The sequence below is a fragment of the Oncorhynchus nerka genome, linkage group LG20, assembly GCF_034236695.1.
Source record: "Oncorhynchus nerka isolate Pitt River linkage group LG20, Oner_Uvic_2.0, whole genome shotgun sequence".
Lineage (NCBI taxonomy): Eukaryota > Metazoa > Chordata > Actinopteri > Salmoniformes > Salmonidae > Oncorhynchus > Oncorhynchus nerka.
This window is the reverse complement of record NC_088415.1, coordinates 42,770,429-42,793,662: the sequence shown is the minus strand read 5'-3', so window position 1 is coordinate 42,793,662 and position 23,234 is coordinate 42,770,429. Positions and strand designations below refer to the sequence as shown.

Genomic DNA, 23,234 nt, shown 5'->3' with positions numbered 1-23,234 from the left:
AAAGAACAAGCTCAGTCTTGTATGTTTCAATATGATTGTCTGACCCATGTCATAATTATTGAGAAACTGTTTCTAAAGACAGGTCTCAAGCTAGCAACCGGAGGGCGGCTGGGCTCATATTCACAAAACTTGTTTATTTAGGTCCCCCTGTCTAATATAATCTTATTCATTATCTAAAATGCAAAACTGATCCTATATCAGCACTCCCAAGGTACACTTCCCTGCCATTGTGCCCTTGAGCAAGGCTCTTAATCCCTAAACTGCTCTGCATCCAGAGGTGCTGCTTTGTGACTGCCTCCAAGTGTGTGAGTCAAGATGGGCAATAAAGTAACTGTTCAAGTATATATTCTATTCCAAAGAGCTATTCAAGATTATTCAATAGTTTGATATACTACATCAGCTATGACCATCAGAGTAATCTCCCACATACAGTATTATGTGGAATGCACTGAACATGCATAGATAGATCATTTTGTCGTGTTTGTATTGAAAGAAGGAAGAGCCAAGAAAATTAGGGTTTTCTATCACTGCTTGCTTGATCCCGTTCAATGTTTGCATACTGAAATGTCCATTAAAAAAAAATCCAAATAATATTTTCCAGCAGCTTCATTTGACGGGCACGGGGAGTGACTCGCCAGAAAGCTGACATAGGAAGCGCCGTTATCGCGAGATTCAAATCCACCCAGCTCGCTGGACGCTAGTGCAAGATGGAGAAATGAAATGTACACGCATCTCGGTAAGCAACTCTATGCACATCTGCGTTAACATTGAGCAAAAGCATGATGAATTGTTTAAATGAGGAGTTTAGTGATAGTGTTGATGTATTTGATAGTGCTAAGCAGGGGTCTGAATTGCGCGTCGTTTTAGGATAAAGTACGGACATTCTGCTGTGTGAACCGCCATTTTTAATTTAACCACGGACTGAAAGAGCATTGTGGTGCGCTGTGCACGCGCGAAACGCATACCGGCACACACACACACACACACACACCCTGCAGCTTGCGTTCTGTGAAAAGCTAGCTACATGTTTCCTGAATTTTCTGCTGTATGGGGTAAAGGCATTTGCAAGAGGCATATTCCCTTTGCTTTGAAAATGACATTGAGCTCGTCGAGATTGCGGATGAAAGTTTACCAAGAAACCCACACCCATGTGAAAAGAGACCAGCTGCTAGTTCTGGACATGACTTGCCGGTACTTTGATTGGCAGGTCCTTTGACTGTGCGCGAGAGGTCGTTTGTTTCATGAGCCGAACAGCGAGCCCAGGCGAATTTATTACGAGGAGTTAATTGATTTAGGCCAAATCTTCTCATTGTAAAGTAAAATTATGTATTGTTGACATTATGTGACTAATCAGTATCATTTTGAATTGTCCATGTTTTATTAATATGCCCAGTTTTTTTCTCACGAGATTTTAGATTTATATTAATCCAATTTCACAATCTGCCCAATATTCCATTTGCAACCTATGTCTGTAATCTCATACCATTCCTCCTCATTCAATCAATAGGCCTACTATTCAGTCTTAGTTATTTTTTGTTCATCTATAGGTTTGGAATGTCCCCCCCAGGACCCCAGCTGTCCAATCATCCATTTTAGATGTGCTTGTTTTTATGTTTTCAGATTGTTTTAGGAGACCACACAAAACTATGCTGAGGAGGAGGAAATGGAGCTAGTGAACCGAAGCAGTTTCTGGTATTTACAAACTAGTAGTAGTATTGTGAACTACTACCATTTACAATTATTATTAAACTCTTCTGACGATTGTTATAATTGTATTATTATCATATTTATTTAACACTAAGAAGTAGTGTCCCTTGAGAGCATTCATATTCTTACATGTTTCATTTGACTATGGATTGTAACTAAAAGCCTTTTGGTTTGGGTGTCAGAAAGACATTGAAAAGCAATGTTGTCTGATTGATGTCTATGTGGAACACTGTTCTAGAGACCAACGTTTGTCTTCTGAAATCCTCCTGTCAAATAATGTGGTTATCCTTTTTGCTGCAGGGTTTCTGAGATGGGTTCTAATGATGTAATTGCATAGGTAAATAGAAGAGAAAAAATAGTTAATTGTATTAATCTAATAAATGTTCAATTGTAGATGTATACATAGATGGTATTTCCTGTCAAAATGCCAAAAGTAAGTTTGCTCACCTGCTGATGTTTTGTTGCTTCAGCTTATTCAGAAGCTAACATTACCCTAGTACTAGTAGTTATAGGGTGGATGTATGATAGGATGAACGAATGGTGACTTGTTGGGGGAGGATAAAGATAATAATTTGACATTTTGTTTGTTGAAATCTTCCAGTTGCTGATAGGAGCTAGATAAAAGGTGCATGACAGTAACTTCCTCTGGAAAATCTAAATGGATCTATTAAAAATAATAATCTCCGCCCATGACATATTTATACTGAGTTACACACAGGCTTAGAATCCTGACTGTTTCTGTAGTGACGATACAATTTAATCAAAATACAGCCGACTTTTACACAGAAATATGAACATATTTCAGCGGGAGGGAGAAATGAACGCCCCTCTTCTATCACAGGTAGCTACGTAAATTTGCCCAACGAAAACTCTGAAATACACCACGAACTCGCTCTGTCACGTTAGGCCCGTATGGGGGAATGATTCAGCGAGATATACGTTTCGGCTAGCTAACCAAGAGGCTAGCCAGCGCGTGTGCGGTAAAGTGCGAGCATCTTTTTATACGCCTCACGCATATTGGAGGAGGTATGGTAGACTATAATGCTCGCATTAATCTTTGAATAAAACAGATTACTTCGCGGCTGGTCGGGTCTGACTGTTGCCAGCTAGCGTGTTGTGTTTACGGAATGTGTACATTTGCGAATTGATAAGGATGCAGGGGAGGAGAGTAAGGGCTTCTGGTGAGGCCTGCAGCTGGGCACTAGATTTGACAACAGCGTGTTCAACCGTTTGAGGAATGGGGAAAATACTCGCGGTAGTGGTGGTTGAATCTCTTGTCTTTACCAGGCTAGCCAACGTATAGCTTGTTAGTTTGCAAGTTTACCACGCACTTCGTAAGATACGTCTATTGTTTTATATAGCCTCTAATCATTGACTGTTTTGTTTTGACATCATAAAAAGCTATATTGGTTGAACTAGCTAGCTAACGTTAGCCAGTTATCCCTGTCGGACAGCTAGCTGGCTAAAATTGGGTGCTTGGGCCAAGTGGCTAACTAGCTGCTAGCGAACCTCCCAACCGGACATTTGGGTTTACCGAGAATTTACTTGTTTTCTTTCGATGAGGTCTGAAATACATATGTAGGACTAAAGTTTAGCTAAGTACATAACTTGTCAGCGAAATTGTGTGTTCTTCTCATTAGCCGCGTTAGCTAGGGAACTCCCGGTTTTTTAGCTAGTCAACAAACGTCAGCTAACTCAATTGCTAACGCTAGTATACACCAGGTAGTTAACGTTATGTTATTTCCTTACCGCAGTAACTTTAGCTAGCTAACAGTTGCCTCACTAGCATTCGGCTGATTCCACTGTTTTACTTTGTATGTTTATTTGCTAACGTCAATTTTGTTTGGAATAGCAATCATGTTTGTCTGATGTTCGGCTAGATTGCTAGCTAATTTTGTTACGTTGAGTCTGACCCTTAGCATGGTGGACATTCATTAGCTACCATTTCAATGCAAACATTTTCATGCTTTTGAAACACTTTCCCTGACAGGTTCAGTATATTAAACTGGAACATATTTTTGACTCGTTCTGTGTTGGAATCTTTCAGCTATGTAGTTATATTGTAATGTATATTAATATAGCTAATACACTCTTGTTCATCAAAAGAATGTATCAGCATTATCAGTAAAGTTTTCAAATGTTTTGAAGCAGCTGAATAAGGCCCCTGAAATCCAGTCAATTGCACAGTAGCAGACAGCCATAGTCTTTCTGATTGTCTGGGGTTTGCTGTGCTCTGATGACACCCTAAACGGTTTGGTTCGCTTCACTAGCGTTTTCACACAGTCCTCTTTTAAAATAACCAATCTCAGTCCTCAAGGTGAACTCTTGAGTTTAAAAAAAGAACTAAATTATTTGTATTCACACAGCCCATGTCTTTGAATGGGTCTCAACTCTTTTGCCAGTACACTTCACCTATTTTGTGGTCCAAGTCCTTTGCATTCACATTGCTAAGTTTTGAAAGGAACCAAGATCTTTTTCCAAGATAAACTCAACCCAGAGTGCATTTTTAGAAAGTGCAGGACAAGCCATTCCATCAGAACGTGTTATCGGACAGCTAGATGTACCTACTTACATTTTGGAAACTAATAGATTGCATTTAGTTAAAGAATGAGACGACATTGTAATAAGAAGATAATATTGACATGTAAAATAATAAATGGCAGAGTAACTCCAGATTAAATAATGCTGTAATTGAATATTGTACACCCAATTTAGGCTACAGCCCCTTTTAAGAGCTAGCATTGATTTTGTACCTTGTGTTATTATTCACACCAAATATGTTTTCTTCTCACACCATTCAAACCCCACAATGGAATAAACGGCTTATGAAGCTCTTAGCCTATAGCTCACATATTTAAATTAAATCTGAACCAAGAACTCTACACGTTTAGATTTTGTTTTGCATGCATGACAATAGCTATTCAATATCCCTGCATCTCATCTTCTCTCTTTTGTGGCACAAATATGAGGGGATATGGCAAGGGAAATAGTGTTGCAGTAGTCTAGTATGTGATCTGGGAATAATGACAAGCAAACCTGGGGAGCTTTGTCTTCACATTTGCCCCAAAAAGGGAACCTAGACTTCAACCGAACTATGACCACCTCTCAAGATGGTCTAGGTTCGCTCCTGGTGCTCTTTTGAGGGGTCGGCATTCCTTTTGGAGTGTTCACACTGCACAAAAAATTTAAGCAAACCTTACTGAGTTAACAGAAATTTGCTGAAAGGAACCAACAAACACCCTTAGAGAGAGTGTGAAAATGACTCCTGTTTGATATGTTGCTCAGTGAAGTATTGGACATATACCATTTTCCTCTATTGTATTGATTGGATCTGCCTGGGTAACTGTCACCTCACCTTTTTGGCCTATACGTTTGAACCCACATTTAGCTTTCTTTGTCAAAGCTGTATTCGGATTGTTATCTAATTGGGTATAGGCTACCCGATTGGAGTCTGCACCACTGAGTAAATTGATTTTGTCTAGCTAGGTCCTCTGTGTCTATTCTTTTTTTGAATTGTGTTGGACGAGATACCCTTTTTCATCGGAGGAATGATTTCTTATTGTCTAACCATAACTAACACATTTTGACAAGTGTTTGAAACTATTCTCACTATTCCCTCCCAGACAAAGGAGAGGATTGTTTAGAGTCCATGATGCCGTGTTTACGTAATGTTAATGACTATATTCTCATTTCAGGAATTGTGAATGAAACATGATGTTAAGTGGGTATTGCCAAATTACTTACTGTAAGTGTGACTTTTACATTTCTCTTGAACACACATTGCATATATTTGATTATAATTCACAAGTTTCATTTCAGTCTCAAATCCAGCATGCAAACTGTCCCTGCTAATTTTGTTACTGTACTTGATGTAGCCTAACTGTGCGACATGTAGTAGCAAGCAGCAGATTCCATACATACACATTCATTGTTTCCTTACAGGCTGCATGCTAATCTATCCTACTGTTCCCAACAGGAGCATCAGATAGAAACTAGTGACAATGAAGGTCGACAGAAGCAAGTTAAAGAAAACCCCAACAGAAGCTGTGAGCATGTGTAATAATGTCGGCTCTGACTGTCTGTAATTCCTCTTTGACCCCCCCCCACTGTACATGTCCTGAACAGCCTTCTCGCTTTCTTTTTTGCTCTCTCTCCCCCACCACCCTCCAATCTTCCCTCCACTATCCGCCCCCTCCCTATACCACTCTCTAATCCCCCCCCCCCCTCTCTCGCGCACTCTCTCTACCACCCTCCAACCTTCTCTCTCCCTTTCTCACAGCCTGCGGACTGCAGGACGCTCATAGAGAAGCTCAAGGGATGCAGCGACGAGCAACTACTGCTGGAGCTGCAGCACATCAAGACCTGGAATATTGGCAAGGTGAGCAGGAGGGAAATATCTGGGAGGAAGAGAAACTTAGTCAATTATTTAATGTCCTCTGGGTGACATTCATTATCTTTGTATTAGATCACATTATCATAGAGGCAAAGATAAATATCTTGTTAATCTACCCATCGTGTCCGATTAAAAAAAAAAAAAAAAAAATGCTTTACAGCGGAAGCACCACATATGATTATGTTAGGTCATAGCCAAGTCGAAAAAAACACAGACATTTTTCCAGCCAAAGATAACCTTTGATTATCTTCATCAGATGACACTCATAGGACATCATGTTACACAATACATGTATGTTTTGTTCCATAATGTGCATATTTATATCCAAAAATCTGTTTACATTGGCACCTTACGTGCAGTAATGTTTTGATTCCAAAACATTCAGTGATTTTGCAGAAATACTCATAATAAAAATGGATAAAATATACAACTGTTATTGACAGAATTAAAGAGACTTCTCCTTAATGCAACCGCTGTGTCAGATTTTTTAAATTTTTACGGAAAAAGCATCTGAGAATGGCACTCAGAACCCAAAACAACCAGAGGAATATCCGCCATTTTGGAGTCAACAAAGTTAGAAACAACACCATAAATATTCACTTTGATGATCTTCATCAGAAGGCACTCCCAGGAATCCCAGGTCGACAATAAATGACTGATTTGTTCCATGAAGTCCGTCATTGATGTCCAAATAGCCACTTGTTAGCGTGTTCAGCCCAGTAATCCATCTTCATGAGGCGCAAGCACTTCATCCAGACAAAAACTCAAAAAGTTCCTTTACAGTCCTTTAGAAACATGTCAAACGATGTATGGAATCAATCTTTAGGATGTTTTTAACATAAAACATCAATAATATTCCAACCGGAGAATTCCTTTGTCTTCAGAAAAGCACTGGAACAAGAGGTAACTCTGTCGGGAGCGCGCGTCATGAGACCAAGGCACTCTGCCAGACCACTGACTCAAACAGGTCTCATGAGCCCCTCCTTTACAGTAGAATCTTCATTCAAGTTTCTAAAGACGGTTGACATCTAGTGGAAGCCGTAGGTAGGCCAAGCTTTGAAAAACTACAAACCTTAGATGTCCCACTTCCTGGTTGGATTTCTCTCAGGTTTTCGCCTGCCATATGAGTTCTGTTATACTCAGACATCATTCAAGCAGTTTTAGAAACTTCAGTGTTTTTGATCCAATACTACTAATAATATGCATATATTAGCATCTGGGACAGAGTAGGAGGCAGTTCACTCTGGGCAAGCTATTCAACCAAAAGTGAAAATGCTGCCCCCTATCCCAAAAAGGTTAACCGACATTTTCCATATTTTGGGGTCACCAGGGACCTATTATTCACCTGGGCTGCGCACAGCAGGGCACAATATTGTGATTTTCCAATGTGAATATATGATGTAGTACAACATTTCCTCTAATGTAAAATAAGGAATCATGTCCACCTATGTTCATAACAATTCTCTCAGCAGCGTTCCACAACATTTGTCTGTGGAACGTGGCCTTGGTGTTTAACGCACAATCAGCAGAACGTGGCCTCTATCTAAAGTGACCCCCAGAGTCCTTACCGGCCTCTCTTGTCTTCCCAACCCTTCAGTGTGAGCTTTACCATTGGGTTGACCTGCTGGACCGTTTTGATGGGATCCTGTGTGATGCGGGCCAGACGGTGGAGAACATGTCGTGGTTGCTGGTCTGTGACCGGCCGGACAACGGGCAGCTCAAAGCCTTACTGCTGGCCGTGCTCAACTTCACAGCCCTGCTCATTGAGTACAGCTTCTCCAGGCACCTCTACAGCTCCATTGAGGTAGGACCACTCTCCAGTTAACACGACCAGGGTCATGTTCAGTAGGGCATGCTGAAATGTAAACTGTAGACAACCTCTTGTTTGACAAGTTCAGATAGTTTAGGGCTACCTCCCTTGACTACGCACTGTTTCCCCTCCCACTGTATGGGTAAAGTAGGCCTCCATGCCTAAGAGTTTGACAGTTTTTTTTTTTTTTTTGCTTGAGGGTCTACTCTAGATGTTGCTTTTAGTGCCTTTGGAAAATGCAATAACTTATCCTCAGTAAATAAAGGTTAAGTGAATAAATTCTCTTCTCTGGGTGATGCACCTGTCACAAACCACGATGGAATGAGCCAATCAGGCTCTCACCTTATTAACTCTCTGTTTCTCCCCCCCTCGCTCGCTCGCCCCCCTTGCTCTTTTTTGCTCTTTCTTTCGCTCTTGATCTCGCTCTCCCTCTCAGCACTTGACCACCCTGTTAGCATCATGTGACATGCAGGTTGTTCTGTCTGTGCTGAACCTCCTCTACGTGTTCAGTAAACGCTCCAACTACATCACCAGACTGGGCTCTGACAAGAGGACCCCTCTGCTGGCACGCCTACAACATCTGGCTGAGGTACGGGTGTCAGAATTAAACACACGTTTATTAGGATCTCTTTTAGCCCGACGGGCTGATGGTACTCTATGGGTGTTGTGGGTAGGCCATTGTCAATGTGTGTTTTAAGGCTTTTTAAATTGGATTGAAGGAGTGCCTTAGCCTTTTCTAGTTCACGTTCAGTTTTACTGTTGCCAGCCATAGCCTATGTTCTATTTAAAAACCAACTACCAATGTATGTGCCCTGCCTTGATATGTAGACTATAAAGTTGTATGAGTTGCTGTTCTGATGTCTGTGATGTTCCCTGTGTAGAGCTGGGGAGGAAAAGAGAATGGCTTCGGCCTGGCAGAGTGCTGCAGGGACCTGGCTATGACGGTGAGCGTCACACTTTGTCATTGTCACAATCTATAAAAGCTTGCTGTCTCCACACAATTAGCTAATTTCCTTTGTAGTGATGACATTTTTCTTTGACTTGTAATCCCTACCCCCAACCTCACCCCTCTCCTCTCTCTTGGCGTCACTCTGAGCAGAAGTACCCTCCCAGTGCCACCACACTGCACTTTGAGTTCTATGCTGAACCTGGCCCCGAGGTCAAAGTGGAGAGGAAGGTAAAGACTGACACCTTTCCTAACCAGAAAAAAAATATTAGTGTGCAACTGTGTGTCCCTGGTCTTGTTAGGCTATGTCTTGTTATGAGTGGATTGATTGACCATTTGTGAACTATCTCTCCCGGCAACAGACCAGTAGTAACACACTACACTACATTCACATCGAACAGCTCGACAAGGTAAGGGACAAATGTTGTCTATTTTCTCAGAGCATTTAATGAATTTAACCAAAGATTGCGAGGACTAGTCTATTGTACCCTTTTAATTGTTTTGGGACTAAGTCCACCAGGAATGTGTTTATTCCTGATTATGAATTCCTGCTTTTCTGAGATTTATTGTACATTCATATCATTGAAACTGACCTATTACCCCAGCCAAAATTCTATCTTGTCCTGCTCACCCAACCTCCCTGTGGTGTTTCCAGATCTCTGAGAGTCCCAGTGAGATCATGGAGTCTCTGACGGTGATGTACAACATCCCTAAAGACAAGCAGACCCTGCTGTTCACGCACATCAGACTGGCCCACGGCTTCTCCAACCACAAGAAGAGACTACAAGCTGTACAGGCCAGGCTCCACGCCATCTCTATCCTGGGTAAGTGTGTTTATTTCACCCGGATCACGTACAATGTACCAGATTGGAGCTACATGGCCAATTCACATCTGCAGTCCCGATATTGAGTTACCGGCTCAATATAATTCAACAGTTTCCACCACCTTGTTCAGTGCCAAATAGGCCCGTCAGTACTCTTGTCTGAGTGTTCCTGATGTTTGCTGGTGTCTGTGTTGTAGCTGCGGATCAATGAAGCCAATACTTTTCATCATGCATTTCATGTCAATGACTCCTTTGAAATATCTTCGCTAACTTAATTGTTATGGCGGTCTCGTTTTCCCCAGTGTACTCCAATGCACTCCAGGAGTCTGCCAACAGTATTCTCTACAACGGCTTGATAGAGGAGCTGGTGGACGTGCTACAGATTACAGACAAACAGCTTGTGGTAAGATGCACCTTTTTGTCTCTCTCGCTCCCCTTCTCTCTCCCCTTGTGTCCGCTGTACTACTGTCACAATACCGTAGTAGGTGTGAAATTGGAGCCCGATATTGTGACTGCAATCATGTCGCGTGTGTACGATGTCACCGTGAATGGTCGATGTTGTTGGTTCAGTATTTATGTAATTTATACAAGATTGTGATGTTGACAATTAACAATATGATGTTTATAGTTGTACTATAATGTGTAGTACATTTTTGGCCAATGATTTTGAATGAAATTATAATACCATCACTATTGTCTCGGCATTGTATACGTCCCTGAAGAGTTTCCCCAGTCATAAAACAGAGTAAATGTGATTTGAGTGGGAACCCTGAATGGTATACAGTGGGGCAAATAAAGTATTTAGTCAGCCACCAATTGTGCAAGTTCTCCCACTTAAAAAGATGAGGCCTGTAAATTTCATCATAGGTACACTTCAACTATGACAGACAGAATGAGGGGCAAAAATCACATTGTAGGATTTTTAATGAATTTATTTGCAAATTCTGGTGGAAAATAAGTATTTGGTCACCTACAAACAAGCAAGATTTCTGGCTCTCACAGACTTGTAACTTCTTCTTTGTTCTCCACTCGTTACCTGTATTAATGGCACCTGTTTGAACTTGTTATCAGTATAAAAGACACCTGTCCACAACCTCAGTCACACTCCAAACTCCACTATGGCCAAGACCAAAGAGCTGTCACCAGAAACAAAATTGTAGACCTGTACCAGGCTGGGAAGACTGAATCTGCAATAGGTAAGCAGCTTGGTTTGAAGAAATCAACTGTGGGAGCAATTATTAGGAAATGGAAGACATACAAGACCACTGATAATCTCCCTCGATCTGGGGCTCCATGCAAGATCTCACCCCGTGGGGTCAAAATGATCACAAGAACAGTGAGCAAACATCCCAGAACCACACGGGGGGACCTAGTGAATGACCTGCAGAGAGCTGGGACCAAAGTAACAAATCCTACCATCAGTAACACACTACGCCGCCAGGGACTCAAATCCTGCAGTGCCAGACGTGTCCCCCTGCTTAAGCCAGTCCATGTCCAGGCCCGTCTGAAGCTTGCTAGAGAGCATTTGGATGATCCAGAAGAAGATTGGGAGAATGTCAGATGAAACCAAAATATAACTTTTTGGTAAAAACTCGACTTGTTGTGTTTGGAGGACAAAGAATGCTGAGTTGCATCCAAAGAACACCATACCTACCGTGAAGCATTGGGGTGGAAACATCATGCTTTGGGGCTGTTTTTCTGCAAAGGGACCAGGACGACTGATCCGTGTAAAGGAAAGAATGAATGGGGCCATGTATCGTGAGATTTTGAGTGAAAACCTCCTTCCATCAGCAAGGGCATTGAAGATGAAACGTGGCTGGGTCTTTCAGCATGACAATGATCCCAAACACACCGCCCGGGCAACGAAGGAGTGGCTTCGTAAGAAGCATTTCAAGGTCCTGGAGTGGCCTAGCCAGTCTCCAGGTCTCAACCCCATAGAAAATCTTTGGAGGGAGTTGAAAGTCCGTGTTGCCCAGCAACAGCCCCAAAACATCACTGCTCTAGAGGAGCTCTGCATGGAGGAATGGGCCAAAATACCAGCAACAGTGTGTGAAAACCTTGTGAAGATACAGAAAACGTTTGACCTCTGTCATTGCCAACAAAGGGTATATAAAGTCAATATAAAGTATTGAGAAACTTTTGTTATTGACCAAATACTTATTTTCCACCATAATTTGCAAATAAATTCATAAACAATCATACAATGTGATTTTCTGGATTTTTTTCCCTCATTTTGTCTGTCATAGTTGAAGTGTACCTATGATGAAAATTACAGGCCTCATCTTTTTAAGTGGGAGAACTTGCACAATTGGTGGCTGACTAAATACTTTTTTGCCCCACTGTATGTAATAGTCTTTTTCATGAGTCCTCCTGTCTCTCTCAACAGGACATAAAGGCAGCGTCTTTACGCACCTTAACGTCCATTGTGCACCTTGAGAGGACACCCAAGCTGTCCAACATCATCGACTGCACCGGCACAGCCTCTTACCACGGCTTCCTGCCTGTCCTGGTGCGCAACTGCATACAGGCCATGATCGGTGAGTCACAGACATACTGTGGAATGTCTATTTTAGTTTTTTTCTAGACCGTTCTGAAAGGAGATGCCAATACAGTTCTAGAGGAGATTTAGAATTAAGGTCATAGGTAGGGTGGGATTCTATCCTTAGCCAATTTAGGTGACGTGTGTTTGGGAGTTTCACCCTGCTCCTATTCTTGGCTTCACTGTTCAGATGGAAGCAAGTCCCCTCTGTAACCTGTTGTTGTGGTTGTCTCCTCAGACCCTCTGATGGAGCCGTACCCGCACCAGTTTGCCACGGCGCTGTTCTCCTTCCTCTACCACCTGGCTAGTTACGACGCTGGGGGGGAGGCCCTGGTCTCTTGTGGGATGATGGAAGCCCTGCTCAAGGTAAAAATATATATTTGTCACATATACAACATATGCGCCCAATACAACAGGTGTAGACCTTACATTGAAATACTTACTTACAAGCCCTTAACCAACAATGCAGTTTTAAGAAAAATGCCCCCCCCCCCCCCCCCCAAAAAAAGTAACAAATAATTAAACAGCAAGGAGTAAAATAACAATAGCGAGGCTATATACAGGGGGTACAGAGTCAATGTACGGGGGCACCAGTTAGTCGAGGTAATATGCACATGTAGGTAGAGTTATTAAAGTGATATGTTTAGATAATGCATAGATAATAACAGTAGCAGCAGCGTAAAAGGGGGGGGGGGGCAATGCAAATAGTCTGGCGTTTACTTACCAAGCAAACTTTACATATCATTCTGCTGAGCTGGCCTGGTTTCACCAAGTATGTTTGACGGGCACACATTCTGTGCAGGTGTGTGACATTTTGAAGATCTGCTGATTGGCACAGAATATATGTCCGGTCCAGCATTCTGAATGGCTCACTCTGCAAAAAGGCTGAGCAGCCCTACATTTTCCCGTCCTTCTTATGTGCCATATGTACCCCAATTAAGATCACATTTAGCACGCCTTTTAGTGCAGAAGTAGAGGAGCTGAATTGTTTTCTAAGACCAGAATAGGCTTATTCTGGGTCTGGGAATCTGCCCCGTACTGTTTGTATGCACACAGTCTTATCTACTGCCTACTTCTTCCTTAGGTGATCAAGTTCCTGGGGGACGAGCAGGACCAGATCACGTTTGTGACGCGTGCGGTCCGAGTGGTGGACCTCATCACCAATCTGGACATGGCAGCCTTCCAGTCCCACACTGGCCTTACCATCTTCATCAGCAGGCTGGAGGTAGGGTAACACACACACACACACTAGGGATGGGCATTTGAAATAATATCCTGAAATATTTTGGGATTTTCAGATAGTTGAAATACATGTATAAAAAAAATATATATATATATTTATTTATTTAAACTTGGACTGGATTGGTGCGTGACTTGAGAGAGGTGCCGCTCTGCTTGCTTGCAGCAGTGCGGGGATGGGCAGGGACCGGTGTGTTTGACACAGGAGGGGGAGAGTGAGGGTAGCCATACAGACTCGCGCTAGCTAACCTACGGCATCTACACGTTTGTCTATCTATCATCCCATCTGCTAGAGCCGGTCTTGACTGCATCAAATCGATGTAAAGAAGCTAGCTGAGAGCCAACTATTTTGCTGTGCTTCTTGCCCTTTTCTACAACAACGCCGTTCTGATTAAACAGCCTACCTGATGGTTGCTTGTTGTACCCTACTCCTCTTTTAGCTGACTTAATTCTGTCATTTTAAATTTCATTTTGCCTTGGTTAGAGCTCTTCCATGTTGCTTGCTACACGTAGAGCAACTGTCTGCTGACAATAACAAAGGCATGAACCTGTGTAGGGATACGGTATGTCATTTTATGGGGTGCATTGCGTCGACTATACTTATCCCAAACACACACCGGCCTTAACATCTTTATCAGCAGGGGGCGTAGGGACATATATACCAGGCAGGGCATGCTCCTATGCCTATCTGTTGCCCCCAGCAAAAAACACTTATTATTTTCAATTGACATGTTGCCAGAGGGCTTGGAAGGTGCATCTAGGGCCTTTGTGCCCCACCTGGGGAATAATAAATATGTTATATAAATAACCTGGGAAAGACTGAGTGGGTGATGCACCTCACTTCCCGGGTCCCTGATGCAGCACTGGGGTCTGGCTACTCAGCTCAAAGTCACTGCTGAAAACAAACATGTGCCAAACTCCTGTACTCATTTACTCCCTTGCTCTCTCTTTCCCTCTCACCCCCTTTTTTCCCCAATCATTCTCTCTCTCTGCAGCATGAGGTAGACCTGTCTAGGAAAGAGTGTCCTTTTGTCATCAAGCCAAAGATCCAGAGACCCAACTCCACCGTAGAATCAGAGGACATGGACACGGACATGGACGGCCAGTCAGAAAGCAGTAAGCTCTTCTTTTTTTTTGTATTGTTGTCAATAAACTGTTCCATATTTTTGGGTGTAGGCCTACATTTGTTCAGATCATAATAAGGGATCAACATGGCTAGGAAACCCTGTGAAAGTAACTGCCCCTTCCACTGTATATCAAGGTCCTGTCCCCTTATCTTTTGAATGGGCTTGACGATTATATAATAACATTTGTGAAAACGCGGCCATATAAGATGTTTTAACTCTCGTAAGAATGTTTCACATTGACTACACTGAACAAAAATATAAATACACAATGTAAAGTGTTGGTCCCATGTTTCGTGAGCTGGAATAAAGGATCCCAGAAATGTTCCATACTTACAAAAAAGCTTATTTCTCTCAAATTGTCTCCTTTGCCAAGATAATCCATACACCTGAGAGGTATGGCAAATCAAGAAGCTGATTAAACATCATGATCATTACACTGGTGCACCTTGTGTTGGGGTAAATAAAAGGCCACTCTAAAATGTGCAATATTGTCACATTACACAATATAGTGCATTCAGAAAGTATTCAGACTCCTTGACTTTTTCTACATTTTGTTACTTACAGCCTTATTCTAAAATTGATTAAATCGTTTTCCCCCCTCATCAATCTACACACAATACCCCATAATGACAATGCAAAAACAGGTTTTTAGAAATGTTTGCACAAAAACTAAACTGAAATTACATTTACATAAGTATTCAGACCTTTTACTCAGTACTTTATTGATGCACCTTTGGCAGTGATTACAGCCTCAAGTCTTCTTGGGTATGATGCTACAAGGTTGGCACACCTCTATTTGGGGAGTTTCTCCCATTCTCTCAAGCTCTGTTAGGTTGGATGGGGAGCGTTGCTGCACAGCTATTTTCAAGTCTCTCCAGAGATGTTCGATTGGTTTCAAGTCCGGGCTCTGGCTGGGCCACTCAAGGACATTGAGACTTGTCCCGAAGCCACTCCTGTGTTGTCTTGACAGTGTGCTTAGGGTCGTTCTCCTGTTGGGATGTGAACCTTTGGCCCGGTCTGAAGTCCTGAGTGCTCTGGAGCTGAATCCCCCAAAAACATTTCCACTGCATTTCAGCCCTGCCACAAAAGGACCAGCTGACATCATGTCAATGATACTCTCGTTAACACAGGTGTGAATGTTGATGAGGACATTACTCTGACATGCTGATTGAGTTCGAATAACAGACTGGAAGCTTTGAAAGGAGGTTGGAGCTTGGAATCATTGTTCTTCCTCTGTCATCCATGGTTACCTGCAAGGAAACACATGCCGTCATCATTGCTTTGCACAAAAAGGGCTTCACTGGCAAGGATATTGCTGCCAGTAAGATTGCACCTAAATCAACCATTTATCAGATCAACAAGAACTTCAAGGAGAGAGGTTTAATTGTTGTGAAGAAGGCTTCAGGGTGCCCAAGACAGTCTAACATGCGCCAGCACCACCTCCTAAAGTTGATTCAGCTGCAGGATCGGGGCACCACCAGTACAGAGCTTGCTCAGGAATGGCAGGCAGGTGTGAGTGGATCTGCACGCACAGTGAGGCGAAGACTTTTGGAGGATGGCCTTGTGTCAAGAAGGGCAGCAAAGAATCCACTTTCTCTCCAGGAAAAACATCAGGGACAGACTGATATTCTGCAAAAGGTACAGGGATTGGACTGCTGAGGACTGGGGTAAAGTCATTTTCTTTGAATCCCCTTTCCGATTGTTTGGGGCATCTGGAAAAAAGCTTGTTCGCGGAAGACAAGGTGGGCGCTACCATCAGTCCTGTTTCATGCCAAAAGTCAAGCATCCTGAGACCATTCATGTGGGGTTGCTTCTCAGCCAAGGGAGTGGGCTCACTCACAATTTTGCCTAAGAACACAGCCATGAATAAAGAATGGTACCAGCACATCCTCCGAGAGCAACTTCTCCCAACCATCCAGGAACAGTTTGGTAATGAACAATGCCTTGTCCAGCATGATGGAGCACCTTGCCATAAGGCAAAAGTGATAACTTAGTGGCTCGGGAACAAAACATCAATATTTTGGGTCCATGGCCAGGAAACTCCCCATCCCATTGAGAACTTGTGGTCAATCCTCAAGAGGCGGGTGGACAAGCAAAAACCCACAAATTCTGACAAACTCCAAGCATTGATTATGCAAGAATGGGCAGCCATCAGTCAGGATGTGGCCCAGAAGTTAATTGACAGCATGCCAGGGTGGATTGCAGAGGTCTTGAAAAAGAAGGGTCAACACTGCAAATATTGACTCTGCATACACTTCATGTAATTGTCAATAAAAGCCTTTGACACTTATGAAATGCTTGTAATTATACTTCCGTATTCCATAGTAACATCTGACAAAAATATCTATAGACACTGAAGCTGCTAACTTTGTGGAAACTAATATTTTTGTCATTCTCAAAACTTTTGGCCACGACTGTACTTTGCTCAGTTAATCTTTCCCTCGATCCTGACTAGTCAACTAGTCCCTGCCGCTAAAAAACATCCCCACAGCATGATGCTGCTGCCACCATTCTTCACCATCGGTTTCCTCCAGGCGTGATGCTTGTTTCTCATGGTCAGTGCCTTTTGGCAAACTCCAAGCGAGCTGTCATGTGCCTTTCAGGAGTGGCTTCCGTCTGCCCACTCTACCATAAAGGCCTGATCTGGTGGAGTGCTGCAGAGATGGTTGTCCTTCTGGAAGGTTCTCCCATCTCCACAGAGGAACTTTGGAGCTTTGTCAGTGACCATTGGGTTCTTAGCCACCTCCCTGACCAGCTCTTGGAAGAGTCTTTGTGGTTCCAAACATCTTCCATTTAGGAATGATGGAGGCAGCCGTGTTCTTGGGGCCATTTGATGCTGCAGACATTTTTTGGTACCCTGGGCCTCGACACAATCCTGTCTCGGAGCTCTACAGACAATTCCTTCGACCTCATGGCTTGGTTTTTGCTCTGACATGCACTGTCAACTGTGGGACCTTATATAGACAGGTGTGTGCCTTTCCAAATAATGTCCAATCAATTGAATTTACCACAGGTGGACTCCAATCAAGTTGTAGAAACATCTCAAGGATGATCAATGGAAACTGGATGCACCTGAGCTCCATTTTGAGTCTCTTAGCAAAGGGTCTGAATACTTATGTAAATAAACTATTTCTATATTAAACTTTTTAATTTTTTTAAATAAAAAAACAATTGCACACACATTGCTTTGTCGTTATTGGGTATTGTGTGTAGATTGATAAATGTTTTATTTAAGCCATTTTAGAATAAGGCTGTTACATAACACAATGTGGAAAAGGGGAAGGGGTCTGAATACTGAGTTTTATTTAACCTTTATTTAATGCAGTGTGTGTATGCAGGGCACATTTTGTAAGAGAGACCTAGGTCTCAATATCTTCTCTGTTAAAAGTAAAGGTTAAATAAAAAATGTTAGGATGAATACTTCTGCCAGATGCCTTTTATGAAGTGTTTGGCTTATAGACCATTGCGCTACATTTTCCCCATTTGAAGATCATTCATAAAGCCTACAAAAATGTCAAGACTACAATGCTACTCGTTGTAGTGTTATGGTTGCCACGAATTTAATGAGCTCCCTAAATTAAAAGTTAAATGGCCTACAATTTACCCACTTCTTCCATGTCTGCATTATGGTTGCTAATATAGGTCCAGGGTTGGCGATGTGTCATGGCTGTTAGCTTTGTGTTGTGGCTGCTAACACTGTGTATTCCTAACAGTGTCAGAAGAGAGGATGGAGAGCAGCCCTGGTCCCTCAACTTCCTCTGGCCCCAGACCTGAGACCGATCCCAGAGGACTCAGCAACACTTCCAGCACGCCCCGTACAGGTACACAGACACACGCCGAGAAACACGCATGCAACACTCGCACAAACACACTCCCTCGGCTTAGGCTATCGCACGCACACTCAAGCACGTACTGGGGAAGGCAAGGCAAGGCATGCACACACTCCATGTTGACCGTCTCTCACTTTGACCATCTCCCATGGCTTTTCTCCTTACAGGCGTCCAGTGTATTCCCCAGAGGGCCGCTCTGTTGAAGTCAATGTTAAACTTTTTAAAGAAAGCAATCCAGGACCCTGCCTTCTCTGATGGCATCCGCCACGGTGAGTGATCTATGATAACCACACTCTAAAAAATGCCTGATCAATGGAGATTCTCTAGACTTAGGCATCCTGCAATTATTATTAAACTTTTGAAAAGCGATATCCCAAGTATAAATACAGTGAAGTACACACTAAAGGGTAAAAAAAAAAATGGTTTAAGCAAAATAATGTTCTTTTGACAATGGCAAACTTCAAGGAGTTGGTCTGATGGAAATCAGTGATGTCATCGGCCTCCCCCTTGCTTGAGACTCAATAGAGAACAAAAGAGCAAAGGTCCATATGCTACTTATCATTTTATCTATAAATGGTCTGCCACAACAAGTGAAAAACGTTACACATTTTAGGTTTCCTCTGTAAAACCCATTTGCCCGACGACGAGCTCATGGACAACGAGTCTCATTTCATACAAGCGCATTTGTTTTCCGTATTTCCGCCTCCTCTCCTCGATTACCTTTGACCTTTTTCAAAAGTAGGCATAGAGGACAGAGGGGTGGGCTAAATCTGTTGAGAATCTCCCATGGGCTCAGGAGTGCACACTACACAGAATCTAGCTAATAAGCTAATCAATCCACAGCTGGTGTTAGCAAAGCGGACAAAGCCTATACAACTACCTCACCAGTCACTTCTATTTCAAGTCCTGTGGTTTGTATCGATATCAAGGAAACCTAGCTAGCTTTTGTTGACTGATAGTCGAGGTAACTAACAAAAAAATATCAGGAATAGTGACAAACCACTCACGCTTGTGAAATAATCAGTCCGCATTAATTGCTGTTTATAGTAAAGTACTCTAGTAGTTCCGTAATGCTTTTCCAAATCCTTAATCCATCCACACTATTTAACTTGGTTAAGCTGCCACATGTGTAAAACCCAGATAGCCTACTAGCCCCAAGTGGAGTTAGTAGCTAATTTGAATATCCAGGTTGTGAGCAGATTCCATTGGCTGAGCTGGCAAATCAGCTGTTGACTGGTATACGCCCACACCATTCTGTTTCCTGACAGGCCTAGCAGGGGAACAGAATCCCCTGAACATCCTTAATTATCTTTCTTTTCTTTTTTTGGAATGAAATGTATTTAATTCATGTTGTAGTCAATTATAGGTTATATTTCTGGAACTCTGGCCAGCTACTTTAACCTATCTGGGGTAACTGGCCCTATATGATCATTGTAAGTCTTTTACCATATATAATTTCCGGACTATAAGCCGCTACTTTATTCCCACACTTTGAACCTCGCGGTTTATACAATGATGTGGCTAATTTATGGATTTTTCCCACTTTCGCAAGATTCATGCCGCCAAAAAACTGAGCACCGTCACATAATGTGACGTAATCGAGCGCGCTCAAACTTCCCATCATTCTGATTATGGTAGTAATTTTGTCACCCTCATCATGGCAAAGACACGGAGAAATGCGTATGATGCAGCTTTCAAGTTGAAGGCGATCGATCTGGCTGTTGGAAAAGGAAGTAGAGCTGCTGCATGGGAGCTTGGCCTTAATGAGTCGATTATAAGACTTTGTAAACAGCAGCGTGAGGAACTGACTCATTGCAAAAAGACAACACACCTTTCAGAGGGAAGAAAAGCAGATGGCCCAAAGTATTTGCAGCCACTCAACATCAGTGTAAATCGTGCATTTAAGGTGGCGCTCCGTGTTCAGTGGGAGGCTTGGATGACAAGTGGGGAGAAATCCTTCACTAAAACGGCCGCATGCGAAGAGCAACTTATGGTCAAGTCTGCCAGTGGGTCCTGACAGCGTGGAGCATTGTCAAAAAATCCACTATCATCAACGGGTTTCGAAAGGCTGGACTGCTGCGTGTTGAAGGGGCAGCATGAACTCAGCGGGGTATTTGCCTCCGGATGAAAGTGACGAGAGCGACAATGAAAACGATCCAACATCGGATGAAGCAATTCTGAGGCTATTCAACTCCGACACCGAAGGAGATGACTTCAGTGGTTTCCGTGCATAGGAGGAGGAAGATGGTGACCAATGACTTTCTTGGTAGGCTACTGTTTTAATTTTTGTTACAAGCCGTGTTTCGTTAAAGCCTATTTATTTTTGTTACAAGCAGTGTTTCGTTTAAAGGCTGTGTAAAGTTCATTTGTTTCAATGTACCGGTAGGCACCTGCGGCTTATAGACGTGCGGCTTATTTATGTACAAAATACATATTTTTTAACAATTCAGTGGGTGCGGTTTATATTCAGGTGCGCTTAATAGTCCAGCAATTATGGTACTCTTATCCAGAGCAATTTACATGAGCAATTAGGGTCCAGTGCCATGGTCAAGGGCACATTGACAGATTTTTCATCTCGGGGATTTGAACCAGTGACCGGTTCATCCACGCTCTTAAACGCTAGGCTACCTGCCACCCTTAAGGGTTAAGGGGTTCTAATGCTGATGGTAGGAAATGGTGCTTCAACAAATTGAAGTGGAAGACTATTCATAACCATGAAGGCCATATCTGAATACAGTGCTTTCAGAAAGTGGGATTAAAATTGATTGATTTTAGAGAAATAAATAATTAGTTGTATTTTTTATAACTTTTTTTATAAACTTATCTTGATTAGATAAATATTCGCACCCCCGAGTCAAAACATTTTTGAAAAACCATTGGCAATGATTACAGCTATGAATCTTTTGGGTTAAGTCTCTAAGAGCTCAGCCAACTCTTTATACATTTTTGGAAAAAATGTACTTTTTCACAGTAAACAATTTAACTGACTCTCAGTGTGCTTATAGGGAAGGGCACTAAACATGTGCGTCACTTACACAAATGACTGATAATTGGCTGAAATAAATTGATATTAAGAAGATTGGGAGCGGTTTTGTTATAGTTCAGTTAAATTTGTGAGATTATTGATCTGCTGCTGAAAAAAATTGTTATGACTTCTGCTATATCGTGGATCGAGAATGGCCTGTCTAGCAGAACAGTGGGTGTTCTTTAACCTGTTGCGACGAGCAATCCCATATCCGGGATCCTATTTATAGCCTCAAGCTCATTACCATAACGCAACGTTAACTATTCATGAAAATCGCAAATTAAATGAAATAAATATATTTGCTCTCAAGCTTAGCCTTTTGTTAACAACACTGTCATCTCAGATTTTCAAAATATGCTTTTGAACCATAGCTAAACAAGCATTTGTGTAAGAGTATTGATGGCTAGCATAGCATTAATCCTAGCATTCAGTATGCAACATTTTCACAAAAACAAGAAAAGCATTCAAATAAAATCATTTACCTTTGAAGAACTTCAGATGTTTTCAATGAGGAGACTCTGTTAGATAGCAAATGTTCAGTTTTTCCAAAAATATTATTTGTGTAGGACAAATCGCTCCGTTTTGTTCATCACGTTTGGGTAAGAAAAAACCCGAAAATTAAGTCATTACAACGCAAACTTTTTTTCAAATTAACTCCATAATATCGACAGAAACATGGCAAACGTTGTTTAGACTCAATCCTCAATCCTTTCACATATCTATCGATGATAAATCATTCGTGGCAGTTGACTTTCTCCTCTGAAGAAAATGGAACGCGCATGGAGCTGGAGATTACGCAATAATTTCGACGGAGGACACCGGGCGGACACCTGGTAAATGTAGTCTCTTATGGTCAATCTTCCAATGATATGCCTACAAATACGTCACAATGCTGCAGACACCTTGGGGAAACGACAGAAAGTGCAGGCTCATTCCTGGCGCATTCACAGCCATATAAGGAGACATTGGAACACAGGGCATTCAAAATCTGGACCATTTCCTGTATGAAATTTCATCTTGGTTTCGCCTGTAGCATTAGTTAATAATATCTTTGCAGTTTTGGAAACGTCAGAGTTTTTTCTTTCCAAAGCTGTCAATTACATGCATAGTCGAGCATCTTTTCGTGACAAAATATCTTGTTTAAAACGGGAACGTTTTTTATCCAAAAATTAAGAGCGCCCCCTATCTCGAAGAAGTTAATGGAAGTATCTCCAACATAAACCAGGTAGTCGGGCATTCCCCACAGCAGCTGTCTAGGCCTCTTACTTTTTCAAACTTTACTAATGACCTGGCACTGAGTAAAGCCTTTGTCTATGTTTGCTAATGATTCAGCATTATACACGTCAGCTACAACAAGAAGTGAAATCACTGTGACGCTTAAAAAAAGAGCTGCAGTCAGTGTTAGAATGGGTTGCAAGTAATAAGCTAGTCTGAAATATTTCAAAAACAAAAAGCATTTTATTTGGGACTTCATTCACAAAACCCTAAACCTCAAGTAAATCTTATAATGAATACTGTGGAAGTTGAGGTCCCTAAGCTGCTTGCTGTAACCCTGAATTGTAAAACATATTGATGCCACGGTAGCTAAGATAAGGATAGGTCTGTCTGTAATAAAGCTCTGCTCTGCTTTCTTGACATCGCTATCAGCAAAAATGATCCTTCTGGCCCTTGTTTTCTCACATCTGGATGACTGCCCAGTCCTATGGTCAAGTGCCACAGAGAGGGACATGGGTAAATTACAGGGGGCCCAGAGCAGAACGGCTGGCCATTAACTGTACACTGAGTGCTTACATC

The 23,234-nt window shown here is 42.2% G+C and overlaps 1 protein-coding gene across 1 annotated transcript in view; it reads left to right on the top strand.

The window, feature by feature from the left end:
* Nucleotides 1–650: 650 nt before the first annotated feature.
* LOC115102687 (E3 ubiquitin-protein ligase HUWE1-like) overlaps nucleotides 651–23,234 on the top strand; it is an 87,909-nt gene continuing 65,325 nt past the window's right edge. Inside the window, exons 1-18 of the mRNA XM_065006058.1 lie at nucleotides 651–736; nucleotides 1,621–1,692; nucleotides 5,403–5,452; nucleotides 5,684–5,753; nucleotides 5,987–6,085; nucleotides 7,698–7,904; nucleotides 8,347–8,499; nucleotides 8,792–8,854; nucleotides 9,010–9,087; nucleotides 9,219–9,266; nucleotides 9,512–9,680; nucleotides 9,983–10,083; nucleotides 12,067–12,217; nucleotides 12,458–12,585; nucleotides 13,304–13,444; nucleotides 14,454–14,574; nucleotides 18,299–18,406; nucleotides 18,583–18,684. Coding sequence (XP_064862130.1) covers nucleotides 5,709–5,753; nucleotides 5,987–6,085; nucleotides 7,698–7,904; nucleotides 8,347–8,499; nucleotides 8,792–8,854; nucleotides 9,010–9,087; nucleotides 9,219–9,266; nucleotides 9,512–9,680; nucleotides 9,983–10,083; nucleotides 12,067–12,217; nucleotides 12,458–12,585; nucleotides 13,304–13,444; nucleotides 14,454–14,574; nucleotides 18,299–18,406; nucleotides 18,583–18,684 — 1,714 coding nt within the window. The 5' untranslated portion in view covers nucleotides 651–736; nucleotides 1,621–1,692; nucleotides 5,403–5,452; nucleotides 5,684–5,708. The remainder of the gene's footprint in view (nucleotides 737–1,620; nucleotides 1,693–5,402; nucleotides 5,453–5,683; nucleotides 5,754–5,986; nucleotides 6,086–7,697; nucleotides 7,905–8,346; nucleotides 8,500–8,791; nucleotides 8,855–9,009; nucleotides 9,088–9,218; nucleotides 9,267–9,511; nucleotides 9,681–9,982; nucleotides 10,084–12,066; nucleotides 12,218–12,457; nucleotides 12,586–13,303; nucleotides 13,445–14,453; nucleotides 14,575–18,298; nucleotides 18,407–18,582; nucleotides 18,685–23,234) is intronic.